Below are 26,525 nucleotides of genomic sequence, written 5' to 3' on the forward strand. Positions count from 1 at the left end.
GTCGTATATGCGCAACGATAGAAAGAACACATCATGGCGCAAAAAATGACACCTGACATAGCCCCATAGACCAAAGGATAAAAGCGCTATAAGCCTGGGAATAGAGTGATTTTAAGGAACATATATTTGTTGAAAATGGTTAGAATTTTTTACAGGCCATCAGATACAATAAAAGTTATACATGTTATATATGGTTGTAATTGTAACGACTTGAGGAACATATATAACAAGTCAGTTTTACCCCAGGGCGAACGGCGTAAAAACGAAAAAAAAAAATAAAAAAAAAATAAAATAAATGCAGGGTATTTTTTTCAATTTCACCACAGTTTAAATTTTTTTCTGGTTTCGCAGTGTACTTTATGAACAAATTCAGCCTTTAACTGCAAAGTACAATTAGTGACGTAAAAAATAAGGGCTCATGTGTGTCTCTAGGTGAAAAAATGCAAGTGCTATGGCCTTTTAAGCACAAGGAGGGAAAAACGAAAACGCAAATATTGAAATTGGCCCGGTCCTCTAAGGGTTAAGTGAGGATGTATATACATGGGTATATGGAGTCCTCCTTTGGAGGTAAACATCAGGCAGACACATATGTGTGATGGTAAGGTCCATTGTGATGTGAACAGAACCTTAAATATACAAATTCATAGCCAGCGAAAGAGCACTATTTTGTCTCCTGGTTTTAGGCGTTGTCGGAGTCTCATTGTTTAATTTCCTAAATACTCCGTTCTGGAATGATCTACAGTCCTTTTGGCATTTCACCTTCCTCAACTGAATAATTTATCTTAGTCAGTGGGATATTAAATCCAGCCAGCCTCATGAATACTGAGGTGAAATATTCTTTCAGGCTGTTGGCAAAATTGACCTCATCTGTCACAAAACTTCTCCGGTACTCGCTGGGGCCACTGCGCTTCTTGTCTACGCCACCGGTTTTCCTCGTCATTATGCAGTGGGTATTCTGCGAGCTCATACCATATAACCTTATTGGAAAGGAATGGATACAAACCCATTGAAAGCTCAAAGAGAATTTCATATATTACAAATTGTGCCAGAATATTAAAATAAAGCATTGTGGGAAAAAAAAAATAGCCATTGAAAAAATTATTAATATCTAATCTTAGGGCACTAAAGAAATTACGGGACTTGTGGGTACTCGGCGTGGGGAATTTGGCTTGACATGAGTGGAATTTATAAAAAACTATTTGGGATATAATGCAGTTGACCAGAAGCATGGATATGGATGCTACTGGTCAACATTTTAAAACACAACTTAGCTGAGTGCACCCAGGTGAATTAGTGGGTGTAAACAGAAGCTCCACTCTCCAACAACATACTCCAGCAATATATCACAACACAAAAAAGGCAATTTGCTTATGTAAACTTTTTTTTTCCTTTTTCTTTTTGCAATATTTCACACAAAGTATTTCATAGATATAAAAAAAAAAAAAAAAAAAATATCACCCAAAGTGCTCAAGCGGTGAACTTCTAATAGCTGGGGATCTTCCCTTACTCCTCCAGGAGATCCCGATCCTCCATTAGCACAACTGAAGGGCTGGTAAGGCGTGTAATCACGCAGCTGGATGGATGTTTCAGGAGGCACTGCTCCCGTCCACAGGGCATGCATGAAGAAGGGAGCACTGCCACCTGGTCATACTACCATCCAGTTGCGTGATTCTTTCATCAGGGCATGCGTGAGGAAGGGAGCCCTGCCTCCTGAAACGTCCATCCAGTTACGCGAGTCCTTCCTCAGGGCATGCGTGAGGAAGGGAGCCCACGCCTTACCAGCCCTTCGGTTGTGCTAATGGAGGATCGCGATCTCCTGTCAAGGAAAGCAACATCCCCAGCTATTCGAAGTCCCCCGATTGAGCACTTTGGGTGATATTTTTTGTAGGGATTTTTTATCTATGAAATACTTCGTGTGCAAAAAAGAAAAAGTAAAAAAAGGTTACATAAGGAAATTGTCTGTTTGGTGTGGTGATATATTGCTGGACTATGTTGTTGGAGAGTGGAACCTCCGTTTACACCCACTAATTCACCCGGCTGCACTCAGCTACATTGTGTTTAAAAAAGTTGACCAGGAGCATCCATGTCCTTCTACTCGACTGAGTTCTCAAGTGAAGGCCGAAGCTGTAGTACGGCTATATTCACACTAAATTCAAGTGATCACGTCAGTGTATGACTCCAGGCAGTAGAGCGCCACTGACATGATGCAGTCTGTTGGGGTGTTATGCATCTTCATAGTGGGCCACCCAGTAAGGCAGGGGTGGGGAACCTTAGCTCTCCAGCTATTGCAAAACTACAACTCCCATCATGCCTGGACAGCCAAAGCTTTAGCATGATGGGAGTTGTAGTTTTGCAACAGCTGGAGAGCCAAGGTTCCCTACCCCTGCTCTATGGTATACTTTGCTTTGCCCTGTGCCAGTGTCCACTGGATGCCCAAGACCACAGTTACTGAAAATAACACCTGATCCCGTTTCGGTCTCATGCATATGAATGCACGCTCTCACCGTCATTGATAACTATGACTATGACCGTAGCTATGACCATGCATGGAATAGTATATAATGGTGTGCTCACCAAGACCCATGGGGTCCTGCCGATTTTAGATTTTTCCTCCTCCTCCTAAGAGCCATTACTCTTTCATCTTTCTGTTGGGTAAAGATACCTCTAGTTGAAGGCTGATACGGTAAGGACATCACATTTGTCAGCACTGTGAGTTCAGAATGGGGGCCGAGGGAGAAGATAGGCTCGCTGTAAGCTGACTGAGAACTTGCCAGTGAGTAAGAACTACACACAGGAGAGAGGACCCACTGGGGGAATCATCGGCTTCCCTGTAGGAAACTTAAAGGCTGATTGTGGCCAAAGCTGCTGTATTGCTATAAAGGTCAGGGGAATGCTCAGGGGTACACTCCAGACATATTCCTCCAAACTATAGAATAACACAGGTCTGTATGTTCTTCTATACAAATACTTAAAAGGGTACTGCGGCAAAAATATTTTTCTTTCAAATCAACTGGTTTCAGAAAGTTAGATAGATTTGTAATTTACGTCTATTTAAAAATCTTAACGTGAATGTACCATTCGGGGATGCTGGTGCTGCGGTCTTTTTTTTAAACAGCGGCCAATTCCAGCACACTGCGCCGGTCTACCCCTGGGCACCGGCTCAGCGTGAAACACTGGGGGCAGGCCCGGCCCCCCGGCTCTATTGTTTCATGCCGGGCCGGTGCCCTGGAATAGACCGACGCCATGTGCGGGAAATAGGTGCCGGATGTAAACAAAAAAAAAGGATGAAGCCATTGGCATCCCTGCGCCGGCACCAATCCATTCATGTAAAAAACTTAAAACAATGTACCTGATGGTACATTTGCTTTAAGGGTTCGTTCACATGTACAGGATGCACAGCAGATTTGAAGTTGCAGATTCAAAGCATGACAAATCTGGGCCATCCAACCTGCTGCGGATTCTGTAGGTGTGAACGCACCCTTAGTCTCCTCATACTTATGAGCTGCTGTATGTCCTGCAGGAAGTGGTGTACTCTTCCCAGTCTGACGCAGTGCTCTCTGCTGCCACTTCTGTCCATGTCAGGAACTGTTCAGAGCAGGAGAGGTTTTCTATGGGGATTTGCTGCTGCTCTGGACAGTCCCTGACATGGACAGCAGTGGCAGCAGAGAGCACTGTGTCAGACTGGAGAGAATACACCATTTCCTGCAGGACTGATAAGTACTGGAAGACTTAAGTTTTTTAAATAGAAGTACATTACAAATTTATATAAATTTCGCCAGAGTACCCCTTTAAAGTGTACCTATTACTTCCGGACCGCATCTGGATATGCTGAAGAAATCCTGCAGGAGTGTGGTCTTCCTCTGTTGTGCCCAGAACTCCCAGAAGTACCATAGACTGCACGGTAAGGGTATTACAATGCAGTAAAGGCCACTTCAGGGAGTTCCGTACCCCGCTCATGTCATGAGAGAACTGCCACCTGGATTTTTTCTGTGTATCCTGTCCCGGTCCCCAGTTGATAGTTTTGGTTTAATATCTACCATTTCTCGCCTCCTATCGCTTAGGCTGTAGCGCGTTTGGAGAGCTGTCAGCAGAGCAGGAAGAGAGAGTCATCAGCATAGGAAACATAAGCAACAGGATAGATTGCAGGCGGCTTGGCATAGGCGAGTTTGCTGTAATTTCATATTTTACAGATCAAGCACTCTGTAATCAGAATATTTATGCACAAGGGTTTTTAGCTCTTGATTTTCTGGTATACTGCACTATTCTAGCTCTTCGGTTGTCAGATTTTCTTTAGTCTGCAAGACGTCTACGTCTTACAAAACTGCCGATTCCACCAACCACTGACATCTAACGGGGATCGGTCATCTGTTTTAGCTTCGGTATCTTGATCAAATCCTATACAAATTTCTTGTGCGACTGTTGACTGGTCCCACTCTTCTTCCCAACCTCAAATCCTGGGGGCATCTGAGTACTGGGAGGAATTTTTAGGAACAAGAAAATGTAACGGCTAAAGGTGAGGCCTGGTTCTACATCATTTGTATTTTCTTACTTCCATAACATACTGACATAATAAAGGGTACAGTTTGTTATATTATAATAATAATAATAATAATAATAATAATAATAATAATAATAATATTATTATTAATACAAGTGGTTAATAAATAATTCACTGGGTGAGCTTTCAACTCCTACTACATTATCAGCCTTTAGCAAAAAAATATCCCTCATAGGCCTCCTATTCACCACTATAGAAGACGAGATGCTAGTTTTTCATATTTTTTATCTTCAATTTCGAGCAATTTTCGACTTTTCCTTGATACGCTCACATATACATTTTTAAGAATAATTTAAATTAATACAATTCATCATCTGCGGTTCCATTACGATGCAAATGAGATAGACTTACTCTTGTTGTGGCAGGTTGCGAGCACATTTTTGTCTGCTGGGCTAGCGCAGATTTGCCAGATTTCCCCTGCATGGTGCAGTAGCACATTCTTATTGATGATATTATTCTCGTCGTCAAAGTCTATAACGTGAATCTAGACATATGGAAGCATAAATTTATGAGACTCCCCCCCATTAGAAAAAGAGAAGAGAAAAAACAAAACACAAGAACAAAACAGATGAACATAGAAACTGAATTCATTAATTTGTCCCAACTGGGAAAGTCATTAAAATGCATAAGAACAATAACTTCTAACAAATATATAAAACAGTAGAAAGAGAACGGTTACCTAATAGCTGGAGATAGGAAAAAAAAAAAAAAAGGATAGATGAGCGCAAATCGAGCATCCTAGAGTCCGTTCATTCAGCATTTGATTTCCGGTGGCTGAAGAAGTTGGATGTAGCTTTAGGGAGTCTGGGAAAATATGGATACAGTCTATAGAATAATGCTGTATGTTCAGACTATGTAAGAGACCGGCCAGGTCACGGAACGGCCAGTCTCTGAAAAGATCATTGCAGCCGCAGGGTTCTGATGCGGGGGCAACCGTGCACGCCTGCATCAGAACTCCCCACAGCACATTATGGAGCGTGCGGCCGGAGCCACTCGCTGCATAATGTGCACTGACAGGGTTTTCTGCGGCCGCTATTCAATGAATAGTGGCCGCAGAAAACTGACATGTCAGTTGTTTGCTGTGGCGCTAGGGATCCCAGTTCCCAGTTGGGATCCCATAGAAAGCAAGGTAACATATATTCCTATAATGATGGTTTTACGAAAATATACGCTGTGGGAACATAGCCTAGGGCTGCATCCAACTTTCCAACTTCTTCAGCCACCGGTAATCAAACGCTGAACAATGCAGAGCATGCTTGAATTGTGCTCATCTCTAAAAAAAATAAATAAAAATAAAATAATATATATATTTTATATTTTCCTTCGTATAAGGCTTGGTTCACAATTGCGTGTCATCAGTTTGGATCCGTTTTCCATTAACTTGAAATGGATGCGTTTTTTTAACGTACAGAAAAGTAGTGTCAACACTACTTTTCTGTACGTAAAAAAAAAAAAACGCATCCGTTTGGATCCATTTTCCCTTGACTTCCATTATTTCAAAAAACGGATGTGTTTTTTTTTTTAACGTACTGAAAAGTAGTGTTGATACTACTTTTCTGTACGTTAAAAAAAACGCATCCATTTCAAGTCAATGGAAAACGGATCCAAACGGATGACACACGATTGCATCCGTTTTTTGCACCCTTTTTTTTTCCATAAACCGTATACGTTAAACGGATTGCAAAATCGCAGTGCGAAACAAGCCTAAGACTATTTTTTAATCCAGCAAAATCTTCTCAAAAGTCAGGGGTCGTCTTATATGCCTGGTGTCGTCTGATAGGGTGGGTGCTGAAAAAACTTCAGAACCCGACTAAAGAATCTGCGGCGACCATATGAAGGGCAGAACAAGCTGCAGGCATCTGGTGTATGGAAAAAGTGAACCGGTAAAGTGGCGCTGTGCCCAAAAAACGCATCTTTCACCCGTCTGGCCGGCCCTTGTATCCTACCAGTATTACTGTACCTCCTTCTCTGCCTCTAAGATCTCACTGTTTCTGATTTTTTTTTATTAATTTTTATTTGATGTACATTGGAAGAGGAGTAGTCTTATACGGCGAGTATATCCCAAACTCTATAAAGTTGGGGGTTGTCTTATACGCCGGAAAATACAGAATATATTTTCTATATATTTTCAGTATCTATTACCTTTATTTAATAAAAAAGGAATAATATGTGATACGATTGAGAGTCAAAGAAAAAATGCAATCAAGATTGACCAAAAATTATATATTAAAGGGGTTATCCAGCGTCCTATGTTATGGACCTTCATCTCTTGGTGGTAACTGTCCTGTCCGGCATTATACAGACAATAGAGTCATGTGAATCTCTACTGTGCTTCATGGACACCTATACAAGTGCTGCAGGATAACTGAACACTTTTTCCTTACAGATTATAGCTGATCACTAGCATTCTCAGCAGGGGGGATAGTTTGCTATCAGCTTTTTTTTTCAGGGGACTCGTTCTCAAAAGTAAACAATGTTCAAAATGGAAAACCCCTTTAAGGCCAGCCGGGTCAAAATCTGATGTTTATGGGGAAAATGTGACCATGTCCCAAGAAACAACCGAAAGAAAATAATTTTCAACCTGTGTGGACCAATAGTGTTGTGATGTTTGCCTGATTATGTTTAGTACTACTTAGTAATTTGTTGTGAGATTGCCCACTTTTCACAGCAACTTGGGGTCAACATCTTCTCTCACTGTGTAACTCTATGAGAGGAGACACAGGTTATGTAAATCAGGCCTTTTGAATCCTTTGATAAGATGTGTGGATACTGTGATAGATAGCTGTCATGAAAAACCACATTCCATCACTTAACTAAAGAGGCTGGACACATCAGTAGCTTTTTTTGTAAAGGGAACCAATTCCATAAAGAATGCCTATTTCCTAGCTAGGGAAATGTGCCGATACATCACCCAGCACACTTCCCATACATGTTCCTATCCCCTCTTTTCCTTGCAAAGTTGTAAACTTACTTTTATAAATTGGTACGCCTTATGTAAATCACCCCCAACTAGCCATATGGCCAGTGGGCCGTTTTCAAGTAGTCACTGTCCCCTGGGCGGTCCTGCGATGTAATCATGTCGATTTTGGTTATTCAAACAGCATCGGTACTGTGACATCATCCAGAGACGCGCCTTCCCTCATGTTGGCACGTCTACGTTCTGTGACTATTTGCCAACGACCCACAGTCCAGATGACTAGTTGGGGGTAATTTAAATATGAAGAGCCAGTTTCTAAATGAAAATATACAACTTTTACTTTGCAGGGACGCAGGGGATAGGGACATGTATGGGAAGAGTGCTGGGTGATGTATCAGGACATTTCCCTAGCCTAATAGACATTTTTTAAGTCATTGGTTCCCTTTAAATACTCCTATTGCTAAATGTTATTTCTATGTTTAGTTTTCAGATGAGAGTGGACAAAGTTTTTCGGTAACTGTAAATTATGGAGAACATTCTTGAGGTGTCTTGATAGACGCTTGACAGAATCCATAGATTAATATGGCAAACTAATGGGCCCCAGCCAGTGGTTCAGAAGCGTTAAAGGGAACAGAACCTGTCAACCCTCGTGCTTGGGCAGAGCCTGGCCGACCCCCGGTGGAGACCCTTATACTTACCCCGTGCACAAAGTCCCGCTCCTGGACCCGCTCCCACCGCCGAGATATCACAGTCGGAAGCCCAGCATGCGCTCATCAGAGGTGAGTCTGACGCTCATAGAGAATGACGGCTCCAGTCATTCTCTACGAGCGTCGGACTCATCTCTGATGAGCAAGCGCTGGGCTTCCGAAGGTGATATCTCGGCGGTAGGAGTGGGTCCAGGAGCGGGACTTCGTGCACGGGGCAAGTATAAGGGTCTCCACCAGGGGGTTGGCCGGGCTCTGCCCAGGCACGGGGGGGGGGGGGGGGGGGGGGGCACAGGTCCTCTTTAAAATGATACCGTCATCCTTCCTTACTCTATGTGCTATTCTCCGCACCATCCACAAGCTTAGATGGTGCACATTCGATATACACCTGAGTAACACTTGTCTGTGTCTTTCTGCTCTAAAATGGCTTCCTTTCATCGGGGGATGGTGTCACCAAGGCGGGGGGATGGGACCCAACTGTGTGAAGCCCCGCAGATGGAATGAATTGATACTAGGGAGGGTGACAGTATTATTTTAAGTGGCTTGCTATAGGAATCCTGGGTTACAATTTATGGGGTTACACAGGGTGCAGAAAAAGTCCTAACCACAGACAATGCTACTGACATGCTCCTATCCTCTTCTTATCTCATAAAGTATAATACCAAGAAAGCTAAGTCCAAGACAAGATGAAGCGTCAAGGAGCCATACAGGTAGGACCTTTCCTGCTCCTCAGATAACCTCCTTTAGGGTATAAACCCACACACCGTATACGCAGCAGATACACAACAAATACGCAGCAGATTTGTTGGTACTGATTTGATGCTGTGTTCAGTTATTTAGATCTAATCTGCTGCGAGTTTGCTGTGAGTTTGCTGCGAGTTTGCTGTGAGTTTGCTGTGAGTTTGCTGCGAGTTTGCTGCGAGTTTGCTGTGAGTTTGCTGCGAGTTTGCTGTGAGTTTGCTGTGAGTTTGCTGCGAGTTTGCTGCGAGTTTGCTGTGAGTTTGCTGCGAGTTTGCTGCGAGTTTGCTGCGAGTTTGCTGTGAGTTTGCTGTGAGTTTGCTGCGAGTTTGCTGCGAGTTTGCTGTGAGTTTGCTGCGAGTTTGCTGTGAGTTTGCTGCGAGTTTGCTGTGAGTTTGCTGTGAGTTTGCTGCGAGTTTGCTGCGAGTTTGCTGTGAGTTTGCTGCGAGTTTGCTGCGAGTTTGCTGCGAGTTTGCTGCGTATCGCAGCAATAAATACGCTGCATATACAGTGTGTGGGTTTATACTCTTAATGTACCGGCAATTGACATTGTTGTAATTGTACCCAAACCACCAAACTACAATAAAACTAGTGCGAATTTGACACTAAAATGTTAAATATTTCACAATTTCCTGTTACTCCCCATTTCAGAGTTTGTGTGATGAAGTGGTTCCCAACCATCTATTGAAGTTAGATGCAGTAAAGAAGATTAGGAACCTCTGGCCTAGACCTAGATCACATGGACAGCAGGTTGGCCAAAAAGGTGAGACTTAAGGGTACAAACCCACACACCGTATACACAGCAGATACGCAACAAATACGCAGCAAATACGCAGCAGATTTGTTGGTACAGATTTGATGTTGTGTTCAGTTATTTAGATATAATCTGCTGCGTTTTTGCTGCGTATTTGCTGCGTATCGCAGCAGTAAATACGCTGCTTATACGGCGTGTGGGTTTATACCCTAAAAGGGTATAGGATGGAGAACTCCTGTATCTGTGATTGAATATCTACAACCAAGGATATTTAAGAGATATCTAAAAGTACTGCGCCACTGTATTTGAAGCTTGTCTAGTGATTATGGCCAATGCAACCCATTCCTATAGCACAGGTAAGGAAGTTTTAAAGGGGCTCTGTGGCAAAAAATGTTTTCTTTCAAATCAATTGGTTTTAGATAGTTATATAGATTTTTAATTTACTTCTATTTAAAAATCTCAAGTCCTCTAGTACTTATCAGCTGCTGCATGTCTGCAGGAAGTGGTGAATTCTTTTCAATCTAACACAGTGCTCTCTGCTGCCACCTCTGTCCATGTCAGGAACTGTCCAGAGCAAGAGAGGTTTTCTATGGGGATTTGCTACTGCTCTGGCCAGTTCCTGACATGGACAGAGGTGGCAGCAGGGAGCACTGTGTCAGATTAAAAATAATACACCACTTCCTGCAGGAAATACGGCAGCTGATAAGTATGGGAAGACCTGAGATTTTTAAATAGAAGTAAATTACACAAATTTATATAACTTTCTGAAACCAGTTGATTTGAAAGAAAAAGATTTTGGCAAGAGTACTTCTTTAAATCTATGAAACAATGCACACAAATGTTTACTGTAATTTTTGGTGACTGACCTGGTTATCGTATCGGAGAGACTGCGTTCCAACAAGGAATCGGATAGCATCTGTTTCTGCTGTCTGGGCAGTGAGAGCTCGCGCCTACACACAAGACAGAAATAGTTACTAAGACAAAAGCAAAGTTAAGCAAAGTACACGGGTAATACATCAAAGCACAAATCTGGAGAGAACACTTCTACTATGATTTACTGTAGGTGCTCTGCTCAGTTTTGAGAAAATCTGAGGGTATTCTTTAAGCCTTAAGCAGGCCACAGGACTACCACAGAGTACAATGATCAATATCTTACTAGGAAGTCATCAAAATGTGGATTAAGCACTAACCAGCATAATGTATTGTATGCTGGACACCACACTTACACTGTAGTTCAACTCTATACGGTAGTTAGCTGCCATACTGTATGTCCCACTGTTAGGCTCCTATACAGTAAGTTCCCCATACTGTATACCTCCCTCCCCCTCTGCAGGTAGTTTCCATATTTTATACCCTATCTCTTTTCAGTAGTTCTTTCCCCATACTGTATACCTCCCTCCTCTCTCTGTAGTTGTTCCCCTGTACTGTATACATTCCTCCGCTGCAGGTGGTCCCCATACTTTATACTTTCCTCCCTCGATATATGTCTCCTACTGTGCAGCTTCTTACCCCTCCTGTCTCCCCTGCAGCCTGTGTTGAGCAGGTGGGGCAGAGCACGACAAGTCTGGCTGATGGGATGTGGTCAGTTGACTGCAACTAGGGCTTATTTTTGGAATAGGGCTTTACACTTGAAGACTACATCAAAAAGCCTGCAAAATGAAGCTTATTTTTGGGGTAGGGCAACAGAAAAAAAATACTGAAACATCACATGTTTTAAAGTGAATCTGTATCAGCTTGTAGCTACCCCTAAAGTAGGCTGGATAGAGGCAGGAAGAGAGAGGCTGCTCCAAAATACCAACCCCCGGAGGAAGGCCAACCCCAAACTGGATGCGATGTGAAGACCTGTACAACACAGTACCAGCTGTCTTGGGGTGGCTACATGCCAGTACAGTATTGCTTTAATTTCTTTGTTACCTAATAAAATGGAGACGAAAACCTAAAAATAGGGGGCAAATAGATATACAGTCTATAGCACACAATTAGAACAATGCCCCCCCATCCCGCTTTTTTTTTTTTTTATGTGCACAAACAAATTTAGCTAAAAACATTAGTATACTTTATTAGTCTATAACAATTTATGAAAACACATTAAAAAGGCATAAATGTGATACCTACAAAGAAATAGGTGCAGTGCAGATGTTAACTACTATGACACATAAATATTCTTACTTCATATAAGTAAGGTAAAAGTATTCACTGTATGGTACTACATCACCTCAACCAATAAAGTGCATAGTGAATGATATTATATGACCTATAAAGCATAAAGGGGAAAGCAGAGACAGTACCAGAGGGAACTAAACAATGTAAAGATGTACCAACAAACCGCAGAGCACCGACCCCAACGTGTTTCCCCCTGGAAGAAGCAATAGCGAAAAACATGTTGGGGTTAGTAACCTCAAGAAAAGCATAGGGCAGCAGAGTAGACTACACTCTTCCATACAACAGTATGAGATGAAGAGATAGATAGATAGATAGATAGATAGATAGATAGATAGATAGATAGATAGATAGATAGGAGTATACTTTACATAAAATGTGGATGACGGATGATGGGTACCACTGTATATCCCTTGTTATAGTCTCGTGTAAATTTTTCCCAGTGTACACATTATAGTGTTACTGGCATTTACACAAACTTTTGACATTTCATCAGGACATACCAAAACAGCCCCAAAATAGTAATCCATTGGTCCAAGTATACCAGCGTAGGCAGACAGAGGAGCCAACTTTGGCAGGAGAAGGATTTATAGGCATATAAAGTTGAAAGTGTCCAACAGCATTCAAAGGGGAACAAGGGTTAACATTTTTTAGATTCCCAAATACATTTGAGCAATATTTCGACCCCTTCAGCAATCTTTACAAAGACTCTACGAGGTCGAAACGTTGCTTGCATGTATTTGGAGATCAAACAAACTATAAAACTTGTACCTGATCCAGACATGTAAAGAATTTGGACATCCTGGTACATCACGGTCCAGGGGAAAGTACCTGCACAGCCAATAAGTGACTGAAGCAGTGTCCCACCCCAGTCACTGACTGGCTGAGGGGACATCTATCAGTTGGGTCATGTCATTGCAGGAGGATGCAGGGGGGGGGGGGGGCGCAGGCAGGGACACAGGGGTGCACCACAGACTGGTAAGTGTACATTCTTGATTATGTTTCCCCCCCAATCCCCTGACTGCACTGTATATATATATATTTTTTTATTTTATTTTTTTTTTTTTTAATAGCGTTCTCCTTTAGAGGGGCTGAGTCATTAAGAAAACAAGGTCTAAACTGATGCATTATGTGAAATTAAACATATTTCAAATGGAGAATTATTTCTACATTCTCCTTTAAAGCATAGCAATTTAATATAAAAAGATATTAAAAAACAGGACTGCATTTTATGACCTTGGGTTAAGCAGCCACTAAACCTGCCACCAGTAGGTAATCTGCATCACCATCGTACCGGCTCACCATCCCCCCCATACGCCTCACCCATTCCAATATCAACCAAGTTGGGTTTTGCTGAGAAAACTTCTCTGCCGGCAGCGAGAAACGTTCTATTAAAAACTGATTAACCCCATTTTAATTGCTACTTCATGTAAATATATGGAACTTGGCACCAATATAAAAAGAAACATATTCCACATTACTTGTGTTATTCCTAAAATTAAAGATTTCGGAATAGAAAAACATAATCAGAGGATGCAGGATTTTCTCGGCTCTCTAGAGAGTTGCTTCCAATTTAATGTTTCCCTTTGTAGTGGGTTTTCTTTCTCTGCTTTAATTAACAAACATTTCTGAAAAACATCCCCGAAACTGTCTGTCCCCCCCTCCCCCAACGCCGCCTCCTTGTTATATGATGTAAGTTCTGAAATTCACTGCTGCCAAGGTTATAGTGCAAAGAAGGGGGGTTATATGTGGAGTATGAACAGGGGTCCCAAATCAGGACCATTATTTCTACAGACCAGAGCAAAGAGCGTCTCCCACACTGGAGGACTGACGCGTCCATGCACAATGGCAGTCCACTGATGTGAGGGACTGTATGATGCATTGTGTGACCTGTGGTGGCGCTGCAAAGAAACTGAGCAGTTGTTGCCAATTCCCTAAGGGTCCTATTACACTGAGCAATTTTTAACAATTAACGACTAACGATCGCAAACGAGATTGTTTATCTTTAACCTGAAATCATTCACCATATTACACAGAATGATAATCGTTAGTTACGATCATTACTACGATCGTTATTGTGATCGTTACTATGATCATTTATTCCTTCTGATCTCAGCAAAACAATGAACAATGTGCAATTACATTTAATAATGAGTGAACAAATGCGGAACTTGCGCAAACGAATGTGGAATTACAGCGAACGATTAACGATAATCTTAGGTTCAGATCTAAATCAACGATATACAAACGATTTTTCGATAGTTGCTTGCAATTTTCCATAGCGCTGATCAAAAGTGTGGCTATGTTAGGAGGCATAATTTCATCACAAAAGAATAAGGCTTAAAACGCGCCACATGCTGATAATGGACCAGAATTTGCACAAAAGCTTCTAGCACAAAGTAAACCAGTATATAAAGAGTTAGACAGAAGTGTCCGATCCTTGTTACCACCATTAAAGAAAAATATATATTTTTGGACGTGTCATAGGTTTTGACCAGTCAAAAAAAAAATCGGTAGAACAAGAGGAAAGATGAGCTGAGCTCCCTGTCTGTCTCTTTGCTGGATAATACGGGTTGTATATAGTGTTGAGCGAAGTTGCCAAACTGTCCACGTACTGCAACGTTCTTCAAACCCGAATGCTTGGCATCTAACTATTGGAATTTTGAGAAGCTGGATGCTGCCCAAAGGCCACCAGGAAAACATAGACAAAGCCTATGGCTGATGCCGGTAGTCAAATGCCGAGTATTCGGGTTAGGAGACGGCTGCCGAATGAGAACAGTTTGGCAACTCCGCTCAACACTACTTGTATGAAGCCCATTTTCTGCAGTAATGAAAGAGATGTAAAGAGAGCAGCTTAGCTGAGTGCTTCTCCCTGCTCATTCTAGTGATCGTGGAGGTCCCAGCACCCAGACCCCCACTGATCCAAACTTCTGACACATCTGTCAGGCATGGGAAAAGTTTTTACAAATGGCAGTGACAGTTCATATAAACTATTGCTCAATTCGGATTAAAGACTTGGGTAACCAGGGGGCACAGAGATAATGCCAAAAAAAAACCCCCAAAAAAACAACTATGGCCGTATATTCCATTTCCAAAAGTAAATTTTTATTCTGTTAGACTAAAAATGTGGTCTACTAAGTCTTACCTAATAATAGTATATGTTATAATGTGGGTACAGGTGCATCAGAGCCGAGATTTCTGCCAAAGTTTCTATTCACCCGGCTGCAGACTGATTGAAGAAGCTCTTATCGGAGGGTCCCTCTGCCAGAAGCTGATCTCAAGGGTTCATGTCTTGCTGATGGGAGTCCTCATGTTCAGCTGTTATTGACAGGGGGCACTCCATGTAAGTGTGGCTTCAAGAAACATTAAACTGAGTTCAAGGGGCACCCATTTAGTGGTTCTGTACTACCACCTGTGATTCAGGGATGCTGCAGTAGCTCCTGCTGTAATGTCCTTTACTTATACGCTATATTAGCATGGGTTCCTATCTGCATTGTTTGTTCCATTGTTCTGATCTGTCACTGGAAGAGAATAATGGGAAAAATGGTGGGTTTGTTGCATGCTGGACGCCGACGATGCCCAAGAGACTACGCCAGAACTGCATGCCGGACAACAACGAGGTACAACAAACCACACTGACTTCAATTGGGTCCACTGGGTTTCCTATATGGTGTCCACTATTTCATCAGACAAAACAGTGCATCATGCGGTCATATTTTGTCAGGTACTTTGGCCGGAACCTATGATGGAGGCACCCTGCGAAGCCTCCAATGTTGGGTGTGAACCCAGCCTTACTTTTAGACTGGCAAGGTAAGAAAATAAAGCATACTTTGCTAGGGCCCAATGCAAAATTTTTGCTCACCTCAAAAGAAAGTGCAACCTGTGCACCTAAACACAGATAATGCAAACAATGATTTCCCACTACAGAGATAAAAAAAACATAAGCATAAGGGCAATGGTGAAAACAGTAATGTCAATACTTAAAGGGGTACTCCAGTAATTTTTTTTCTTTAAATTACAAATCTTTATATAGATTTGTAATTTACTTCTATTTAAAAATCTTCAGTCTTCCAGTACTTATTAGCTGCTGTATGCCCTGCAGGAAATGGTGTATTCTCTTAAGTCTGACACAGTGCTCTCTGCTGCCCCCTCTGTCCGTGACAGGAAATGTCCAGAGTGGGAGAGGTTTTCTATGAGGATTTGCTACTGATCTGGACAGTTCCTGACATGGACAGAGATAGCAGCAGAGAGCACTGTGTCAGGCTGGAAAGAATACACCACTTCCTGCAGGACATACAGCAGCTAATAAGTACTGGAAGATTGGAAGATTTATTTTTTTAAATAGAAGTAGATTACAAATTCACATAACTTTCTGACACCAGTTGATTTGAAAGAAAAACAACCCCTTTAAGTCAAGAGAACTCAGTATTGGTTTGAAGATTGTGATGTCGCAGTTTGTGCATAATAAACACTGTCCAGTCATAGTTTAGGGATCTTGTATAGGATGATGTCATAGTAAATAATGTGATGTCACAACACAGCAGTAAACACAGTGATAAAGCCAAGATACAAAAACCATAGAGAATAAACACTGGTATTCGCTTCCATGTCAAAGTGACCTCAACCCCTAAGGCCTTACTCACACATCCTCATTACTATACCCATTTAAAGGGTTCACATGTGTGTACGGGGCTGTGATCCGTGCTGCGGATCACTGCCTTCAACAGAGGTCCGTGAATTGCAGTCCACTATGGAGGCATAATTACAGCCCTGCACTACGGATGTGTGAATGAGGCCTTAGGTCATAAAGCCCTATTCCATGGAACAATTATCACCCGTATTCGTCCGGTAATCATCCCGTGGAATAGAAGTCAACGATCAGCCGACATCGTTCATGTCGGTTGATCATTGCAGTCGTTTATGTTTCAAACATGTTGAAAAACAAACGACTGTAATAGCAGTGATCTGCTGCTGTCGCTCTGTGGAGTAAGAGTGGCGGCAGCAGACAGCCGCTATCCCCTATGGGCTGCCCAAACGTTCTAGTGATCTCCCGGGCAGCCCCTCTGCAGCTCCCCGCGGCCCTTCCCGCACTCACCCGCTTACTGCCGCTGTGTGTAATAGCGGTGGCAGCGCTCGTTTGCTCCTCACAGTCGGCCCGTAGAATAGGGGCTTTGAGGAGATGGTGCAAATTAAGCTGTTACCCAGAATGCAGTGCTGGGATCTATCAGACTACACATTCTGGACAGGGATTAAAGTCTGATGTGTAATTTCTATAGTTTACCTTTAGGCTGGGTTCACACACAGTATATTTCAGGCAGTATTTGGTCCTCATGTCAGGTCCTCATAGCAACCAAAACCAGGAGTGGATTAAAAACACAGAAAGGCTCTGTTCACACAACGTTGAAATTGAGTGGATGGCCGCCATATAACAGTAAATAACGGCCATTATTTCAATATAACAGCCGTTGTTTTAAGATAACAGCAAATATTTGCCATTATATGGCGGCCATCCACTCAATTTCACCATTGTGTGAACAGATCCTTTCTGTGTTTTCAATCCACTCCTGGTTTTGGTTGCTATGAGGACCTGACATGAGGACCAAATACTGCCTGAAATATACTGTGTGTGAACCCAGCCTTAAAGAAGCAGTTCAGTTTTTTTTTTTCGGCCCCCGGGTAGCCACTGTCATGTATACTTACAGAAGATGATCGGTGTCCCGTTCCCGTCGGTCAGTTCCCGTCCCGCGGTGCCGTTCAAATCGGGCGCGCTCACGTCCGCCAGTGCTGTGACTCCTCTTCTCACCCTTGTCATTTGAACGCCGGAAGTCACGCGCTTCTATAGCGAATGCATGGAAGCGGGTGACTTCCGGCGTATAATCACTGGTCAGAGAAGCGGACTCACAGCAGCCGGCGGACGTGAGCGCGCCCGATTTGAACGGCACCGCGGGACGGGAATTGACCGACGGGAACGGGACACCGATCTTCTGTAAGTATACATGACAGCGGCTACCCGGGAGGCCAAAAAAAAAAAAACGGAACTGCTTCTTTAATGTTGTGAGAATATTTTGCAATACATTTTATAAGCAGAGGTCACGGGGAAAAAAAATCTAAATATACCGGGGATCCGGAAAAACCTTTAAATCCGATACTGAACAAAATCTGCGGGTTTGCAACTAGCAGCCCCTGGAGACGACAAGAAAAAAAATAAAAGTGGGGAAAAAAGGAGGTAGTACAGACTGTCTCTCAACACGGCGTGTCAAAGCCTCACACTTTTCACCCTCCCACTCCTTGTACATCAGGCTCTGATCTGAAAAACAAAAGCTGTCTGAACCCTACTGAGACACGTAAGTGGTATCAGACTTGAAGCTTTGGGGAGCAGCCTGCAATCCTACTGCACAGTCTACCGCACGTCAAAAACATGACACGCTAAGAGCAAACGCTGGCAGAATATTAACTTGCAGAGGCCGATGCCACATGCTGGTGCACACACAGCTGCAGCGAGTGGGCTAGAAAACCTACCGAGGATGAGTGGGGAATAATGATGCTGTAATCCATAGTAGCCATAAATCATACATAATCCGAAAATGGAAGAGCAGAAATTGCATAAAACAGAGAGTCCGGGCAGAATATTTTATATCGAAATGGCTTTTTTTACGGGCAGTACAGCTCCGATTATTATATGCAGGTATGTCGAGCAAAGTCTGCACTGCAGGTGTTGTCGCCGGGCCATGTCAGCATATATCTGCAGTGCACCGGAAGAATACAGATTACTATACCCAGCAGCCTGTAACTTGGAAAGGTGGAGCCTGCAAAGGGAGTTCTGCAGGATATTTACTTTCAAAATTGCTCTCTTCATAGGCAGCATACCCCCGATTATTATGTGCAGGTATGTTGAGCGACATCTGCATTGCAGGTGTTGTCACCGGGCCATGTCAGTGTATATCTGCAGTGCACTAGGAGACTACAGATTACCATACTGGGCACCGGTAATCTAGGGCGTGCAAAGGAAGTGCTGCAGGATATGCAGTCGCTCCTTAGTGCATAGAGGTAGGGGAGGGGTGTTAGACACTAAAAATGTTAATCTCTGAGTTGCGGCAAGTGTCCAGGAGGCGGGCTTCCTGGCCACACCAGTCATCTATGCTTAACAGCTCTACAGTCCAATCAGGAGATGTCTTGTCTTGTCAGTCAGTGGCTGGGGAGGGACACCAGCACTGTCACTGACTGGCTAAGCGGGCAATCCATCAGCAGGACCGCAACGTCGCAGCTAGAGGAACTGTGTATGTGACATATCCAGATGTCGACCGGAGCAGCGATAAGGGAGCACAAGGATGGGTAAGTATACTTTGTTTATTATGTTCCAGCACTCCACTGCCTTCCTGTCATTTTTTAGCTTCTCTCTTAAAATATAAAGAGAACTGATCGAGGCTTTTTTTGTTCAATATCACCCCAAGTACTTTTTTTCAGTTTTCTTATTAAATTATATGGCAAAATGAAAAGTGCCAATAAAAAGTACAAATGCCCTAAACAAAATAAGCCCCACGTGGAAGACAGAAAAATAAAAATGGTGGGGAGGAGATGGGGAAAAAAGATGGACATAAAGTGAAAAATGGAAGTTTACCAGGTTGGGAAGGAGGTTTATACGCTTCTCTGTTGTTTTAAAGGATTGTAACTGCTTTTAACTTTGTTGGTGTAATATACGATTAAAAAAAAAAAAAAAAAAAAATTAAGGGGGGGGGGGACTATTTTTTTATGTGTTGCTTAAATTCCAGAATATTCTCTACATCCCTGAATTCATAAATCATGTTGATACGCAGCTCAAGTCATACCCAGGTGAGCGCAACAGTTCGGAGTAATCTGTTGAAGTTGAAGTGAAAAAGTTATTATCTATTGTCAGCCAAATTTACATCTTTAGCCTGTAAGCACAAGATAGGAGATTATAGCAGAGGCCAAGTAACTTCTAGCATAATGGATAAGACATTTGCTGATAACAGCAGAATCCAGGAGAGGGAATGCCTGCACGAATGAAAGTCAAATCTAGGTCTACTATTTTACTACAGGTTAAATGTTCTCTGCAGAGTTATATAGCCCTCAAAGGCGCAGTGTTGAGAAACACCTTCAAACAAACATATGGAGGCTCTGCACACCGATGCTTACCTTTCTGTTTTGTGATTTAGCTCTCCACATGTTGCACGGTAATCTACTGGGCCCACAACACTTAGGTTTTAAAAGTACCTTGAAAATGAAGCTAAAAAACAAACAATATAATTCAAACCGTTTCCGCGTCTACGCTCTTGTGTTTATTGAGTCAAGACCAACTGGAAAAAATAATGGTATGAAAATGTTTATATTACACCCATGACTGACGTCTATGAAGTAATTACTACCACCATAGATGTCTCGGGGGAACTGGGGTCGCCCAGCCCAGCAGTGGAATCTAGTACCACTTTAATAGGAGCCTGTCACCATGAAAATGCTACATAAGCTATCGGCATCATGTCATACAGCAGTATGGGCAGAGCGGATGGTATCGATGTTTGTCTTTCCCCAGGCATCTAGTTTGTTGAGCTGGTTCTTAGGAAGAAATTGGTCATCGTTTGACTTAGTTAGCTACGTCTCCAATGTGGGGAGAAAAGACATGTTCTCTTCAACTGTCTAGTGAACCCAATGAGAACAGGAATAAGGCCAAGGCCTAGCTGAGAGTGGGAAAGTCACATCATGTCAAACACGATAAGTATCCAGACCCTTCACAAATCCAGTATCGTTTTTGTGGACTTTAAAACTAGGTAGAACTCTAGTGACTATTCCAATATCATAGAACTCAGGATCCCTCCACTACTGCTGCAGATATAACTATATGCCTCACTATCACCAGTTTCTCAGAGCCATGTAAGTCATCGCAGGAAGTTCTGAAGACGGCCGAGATTACCTTCTCAGTGTTCCAGTTATTGCGTTTTCTTGAGGGTGCCCTGACTTATAGTTACACTTGCCAGACTTCCTATACACATGAAGCCAAAGGTTCATATGTTTTCTATGGTGAGGGCTAATCTGCAACCAGCCTTCTCTAGTGCCAGCTTATCCTTCGAAGGATAAAAGGGTCAGGCTACAAAAATCCAGCATGACTAACCCTTCTCTCCACCGAAATCCCCTATCTGTAAATATGCAATGTAAACATTAACAAGTCTCAAAACACAGGAATAGCGAGATATACCTCCAGGGAAGGAAAACCAAGCAAATGGGTGGCTCCTGTAAGAAGACCACCAAAACCACCATGATAGGTCGCCTTTTAAGTCAATACCCAACTCAAGTCTCAAGACTAAGGATATGACAAGAGAAATACCAAACCCAGGTATCCATCCACAGACAGCTGTTTTGAGGTGTTGCCCCTAATCAGTGTGGAGTATGATTTAAGATAGCAAACGCAATGGCTAGTAGACCACTGAAGCAAAACAAGCAGACAACAGTGTCTTTTCCCCGAAATCAGTGATCACTTTGTCTGAGTGATTTATCTATCAGTGAAGAGTCCGGAGGCCTCCATACACTCTTACATATACATATCCTTTAGTATAAACTGTATGGGAACTTTTGGACAACATTCCCATTCTTCTGTTGAATGGTCACCTGGTCAACCTGGTTATATTACATTTCAATCTTATCTTGTGAATGTGCTTGTCAGGAGAGGAAAAATAGCTTACACAAACAAGGACAGTGAGCCCTGACTAGTCCTGCCCACTGTCCCTGCCTAGTTGCCTCAACAGCCGCGGACAACCACAAAGGCGTTCCCTACTCTTGATATGTGGAACACAAAACACTGACAGACAAACGAACACAATAAGAGAAGTCAGACAAACCAAGTCAGCAACAGTCGAGCGGCACAGTACAAATACAATAAGCAGGTGGATAGTCGGGGTACGATACAAAAGGTCAGGGCTGGCGGCAATAAGCAAAGTCGAGGTAGGCGATAGAGGTCAGAAACACAGAGAACAGAGAGAAGGGATAGGAAGCTGAGCAGGCAAGTAAACTCTAATAGTCAGCAGGGAAAAGAAGAGTCTGCTGCTATTTACCCAGAATCAAAGACTGGGTCCAGCAGCTGATTGGACCAACTATGATCCCAGCACTAAGCTCATCTGAGCAAATCTAGCAGTGCAGTAACCCCTGCACTGCCAGAAGTCTGACAGGCAAGGCAGGTGTGGCTGGAAATTTCAGACAGAATTCAGAGAAGAAAAAAAAAACAGACAGAAACTCAGCGCTTCCTCGACCGCCCGACATGGACCAAGGAGTGCAAAGTCACATTCCTAACAGTGCTACTCTCATTTATTTGTGACTATTCTGATTTCTTTAATGCCCAATACATATTTCCATCAGTATTGTTTCATTTAACACATTTGTACCTTGAAAAATACAATTTACAAGAACCGCCATCATGGAATGTGTAACAACTGGAGACATGGATCCGTTTTACCACCACTAGCGATTATGTAAGCCACACCAGGAAGCGGAGTCTAAGGGGGGGCTGGTCTTCACCAGTGGTGACTGCAAGGCAGGGTGGACTTGCTGCGGCAGGGAACCCCCAGGTTGCTACCCCTGGCTTGGCTTGCTAGTGGTGGCGGGCGAGGTGCAGCTGGAGACAGGTAGGCAGGAAAGCTGGAACACAGCAGGACTTGGGATCACACACTTTATTAGAAACATGCAAAGACTCCAACACTAGGGTCAGGGCAGGCTGGGATTTATAGGGAGGTGTAAGTAGAACATGACCAATTAGGGACATACAGTCCCTTTAAATCTTTGACAGCCGGTTTGCGTGCGTGCCATAGGAGGCAGTGACGCACACGCCGGCTGGGATGCAGGATCGTGGATCAGTGAGGCACCCCTGGGGGCCAAAGAGGAGGAGGTGTGGGGCCCCGGCATACATGTGGGCAGAAGGGCAGGATGAGTGGGGGCCCAGAGCACTGGACGCTGCCGCAGCCCTAACAGAATGGATATCTAAAAATACAAAAATTCTTTATATAAGTTTTAGCCTTTTTCTCAATAAGGACACACATTTCATAACACATTCTTAAAAAAAAAAAAAAAAAGGAAGAACTATTGCGCTCTATATAGTAATGGACTTCCCAACACATGGTGGGCTTAGATGCATACAAGCTCCCCCTGTACGCATTAGTTCTGTGTTACTGCACAGAGGTCAATGATCTCCATACGAGACTCTCTCCTCCTCTTTGTGAGTATGAGAATAGTAGAAGCACAGTCGGCCATGTGCACGTGACCTTTAGGTGAGGAGAGCTTTCCAACAAAGCATAATGACTTCTTTACCATACGAAAGCTTTAGCAGAAAATAGCCCTACGATATGATTTAATAAAGCCCAGGATTAGAGCCGCGCACTACAATTCTTCAGAGTTTTTGGTACAGTGGATTTTGTATTTAAAGCTGTATTTTTTTTTAATGTTCTTTCCTACTCTGATAACAATCTGATTATTTTTATTATATTATATTATGTATTAATATTTGCACTGTCTGGGTGGTAACAATAATAATATATAATTTATATATTATTATTTGTTACCTCCTAGACAGTGCAAATAGAGTATTACCAATAATGTGATATGTAGTATGGAACTAAAAAGTCTTTTCAATGGCAAACTATTACGGTCAATGGCAGCAACCGGTGGTATTCAACAAAATCACTTACACGGGTAGACGTGTCTGCTACAAGGCCACAGCCGAAGAGCTAAGTACATGGATACACATCGACCTTGAGTTCAATTGTTAGCGACTCTAAATGTTACAGACATTACAAGACATGAAAATACTCTAAAAAATATGCCTATATAAAAAATACAAAGCTATTTGCTGTTAATAGGTCAAGTGAACGGCAGATAACATATAAATGTGTAAGCAACAGGCTCATAAACCTATAGTAGGCTCAATGTAGGGCTGGGGGCTATGGGCAAAAAATAAAATCCAGATTTATGATTTATGAATAAAATCGCGATTTATGATTTAAATTAAGATTTTCTCTTCTTTTTTTTTTTGCTAAATAAACATTTTTCCACTTGCAGGCACCTTTAATACTATTTTAATGGCTATTCTGTGCCCCCATATAGTAGACAAGCCCCTCTTTGCCCCCCATATAGTAAAGAAGGTCATCTCTGTGCATCCATAGAGCAGTCAGACCCTTGTTTGCATCCATGTTGGTAGACCCCTCCCACCCGAGCTGCTACCTACCCAGTAAGAATAATCACCCATGAACCTATCCTCCATGTAGGTGGTCACTCTAGTAGCTAGCCCCCCTTAATAGTAAACAACCTCCCCTGTACACACCCCCCCCCCCCCCCCAAAAAAAAAAAAAAACACACATACCTGGTTTCTGACCTGTCAACGGACTACTCTTCTATCATTCTTGCGCCAGGGAGCTGAAGGAGACAGCGGCCTCTTGAGGCCAGAGACAAATTCTGCTCTTTAACCCTTTCTGTTTTGCAGCAGGAAGGGAACTGTATGTCACTTACACACCGCAGATAAATAAGTAGCTGGACAGTGCATTTATGCTTCATCGTTCCATTGCTCCTGCACTGCCATCCTCCACAATGGATGGCGCAGGAGTTGTTTTTTTTTTTTCTCCTCAAATGTTAAATAAAAAAATTGAAATCATCAGCCCCCTAGGGGTGAATAAAATCAACTTAATTTGATTAATCACCCACCCATAGCTCGATGTAAAACAAATGAATTGAGTGGTGAAGCCAAGTTGTATTTTTTTACGGTACAGACCATTTTTACGGTACATACAATGTACTTGTACAAAGTACCTTTATGAATTTTTTGTGGAGAAAAATAAAACTACATAACGAAACACTGCATGTGTAGGAGGATGTTTTTCCCATGACAGTTCTGATCAGTTAGGGTATGTTCACACTGAGGAATATGCGCGAAATTTGAGTCGGATTCAGTGTCAAAATGCACCTTTTCTCCCAACGCTGAAGAATGAACATGTTCATTCTTCAGTGTGGAGAGAGGAGGTGCGCGAGCCTCCCATAGACTGTCATTATGACAGGGAGGCTGTCCGCATTCTCTGCCGTGGAATTCTGCCACTTTTGCTCTGTGTACACGTAGCCTTACTGTAGGAAAATTTATAATGCAGACAGTCCTCTGCAATGAGATAGAAAAGGCATCTGTCATGTGCATGCCTATTCAGACCTCAGCGTGGTCCCATCTGGGTTTCAGCTAGCCTTATTCCAGGCTGCAGATGTTTAGTCTGAGTGGTGATGGACAGTTGCCTCCCCCAGTCATTCCTTTCCTCGCCAGTCTGTGTTCTGTGTGGCTGGTCCAATCGTGCCCTTGCATGGCACGTGACATCTCATATACAGTTTTCTTGAGAAACAGATCGCTGATCTCAGGGAGACCAGCCAAAGATTACACTGCTGGCTGCTGGATCAAGCTCTCAATGCAGTGAAGTCCTAGGTGCATTGCTCCTGGGAAACATTAATATGCAAAAAAGAGCCCGTGGAGCCTTATTTAAGAGTCTCAAAACACAGGACTAGCCAGAAATCCCTCCAGGAAGGACCCAGCCAAGGGGTGGCTTATATTAACTTATAGGGCCATTAAGTTATAGGGCCACTTAATATGGTGGTTTTGGCGGTTTCCCTACAGGAGCCACCCCATGATTGGGTCCTTCCCGGAGGGATATCTGGCTAGTCCTGTCTTTCGAGATTCTTAAATGAGGCTCCACAGAAACAGTTCTCTTGCCCAGATTCCATTGCTTGTCATTAGTCTCTGTTAAGCGTGCTAGTGTTTTTTCCTTTCTTTTTAATCTTGTTATCCTGACCCTCTGCTTTGTCTGCGTTTTGTGTATTCACCTTTGACACAGAAAGAGGATAATCGTTCATTTGTACTTTACTGCTAAGGTTAGCTAAGGCAAGTTGGTAGGATTAGGGCTCAATGTCCTTATCACCCCCCCCCCTTCCTCAAAGGTTTCCATGAGCAGCTACTATCAGAACTGCAGCAAGCTATCGAGTGAAGTGATTAGCCCAGGTCTTCTCTGGTCTGGAGTCCTGAGTGCTCAGTCCAGCAGGAGTCTAGTTTAGGAGTCCCCAGTAAGAGCACTGGTTTCAAGGAAGGATGCAGGGGACTCAGAATATGGACTGTGGCACATTTCATCATAGATACCACCAGGAAACAAGTTCTCTTTTTTACCTATATTTTTACTTTTATTTTGTATTTTGATTTTATAAATCTTTGCTAATTTTTATTTAATTGGGTCCCACACCTAATAAAGGTACATTCTATATACAACAATCTGACAAATAAAAATCTGAATAAGGAAAGAAAGTAGGCGGCGGGACTAATATATACACGAGTTAAACTCTGACGCAAACAATGGGACACCCAGCGGGGTTTTATTTCTTCCTTTTATTAGGCAACAGAAAAACTTATGTGCCAACTAATACCTTAGAAAATAAATCTTAACAAAGTATGGAGAGACCCAGACTCGTGGCGATCACACGAGACTTCACATACTGGCTCACGGAACAGTTTACCAAGTCAAGTGTGACATCTAAAGACTTTAAGCAGATGTGATTGAGTTCCTTCATTTGCATGTTAATCACAGCAGTCGGCAGAGAAATTTGGATCTTTTAGTAAGGACGGGCTGTAGGGGTAAAAAAAACACCTAAAATGCAATCTAGAAGCACATTAGCTTCCTGGAT

At 42.8% G+C, this 26,525-nt stretch overlaps 1 protein-coding gene across 2 annotated transcripts in view; it reads right to left on the bottom strand.

Annotated features, from left to right (window-relative positions):
- Window positions 1–26,525, bottom strand: part of EIPR1 (EARP complex and GARP complex interacting protein 1) — a 165,245-nt gene that overhangs the window by 119,758 nt on the left and 18,962 nt on the right. For both annotated transcript variants that reach the window (XM_069973049.1, XM_069973050.1), the window contains 2 exons: window positions 10,538–10,621; window positions 4,910–5,042 (listed from right to left, as the gene is read on the bottom strand). In XM_069973049.1, coding sequence (XP_069829150.1) covers window positions 4,910–5,042; window positions 10,538–10,621 — 217 coding nt within the window. The remainder of the gene's footprint in view (window positions 1–4,909; window positions 5,043–10,537; window positions 10,622–26,525) is intronic.

The sequence above is a fragment of the Dendropsophus ebraccatus genome, chromosome 6 (genome assembly GCF_027789765.1).
Source record: "Dendropsophus ebraccatus isolate aDenEbr1 chromosome 6, aDenEbr1.pat, whole genome shotgun sequence".
NCBI classification, from domain to species: Eukaryota; Metazoa; Chordata; class Amphibia; order Anura; family Hylidae; genus Dendropsophus; species Dendropsophus ebraccatus.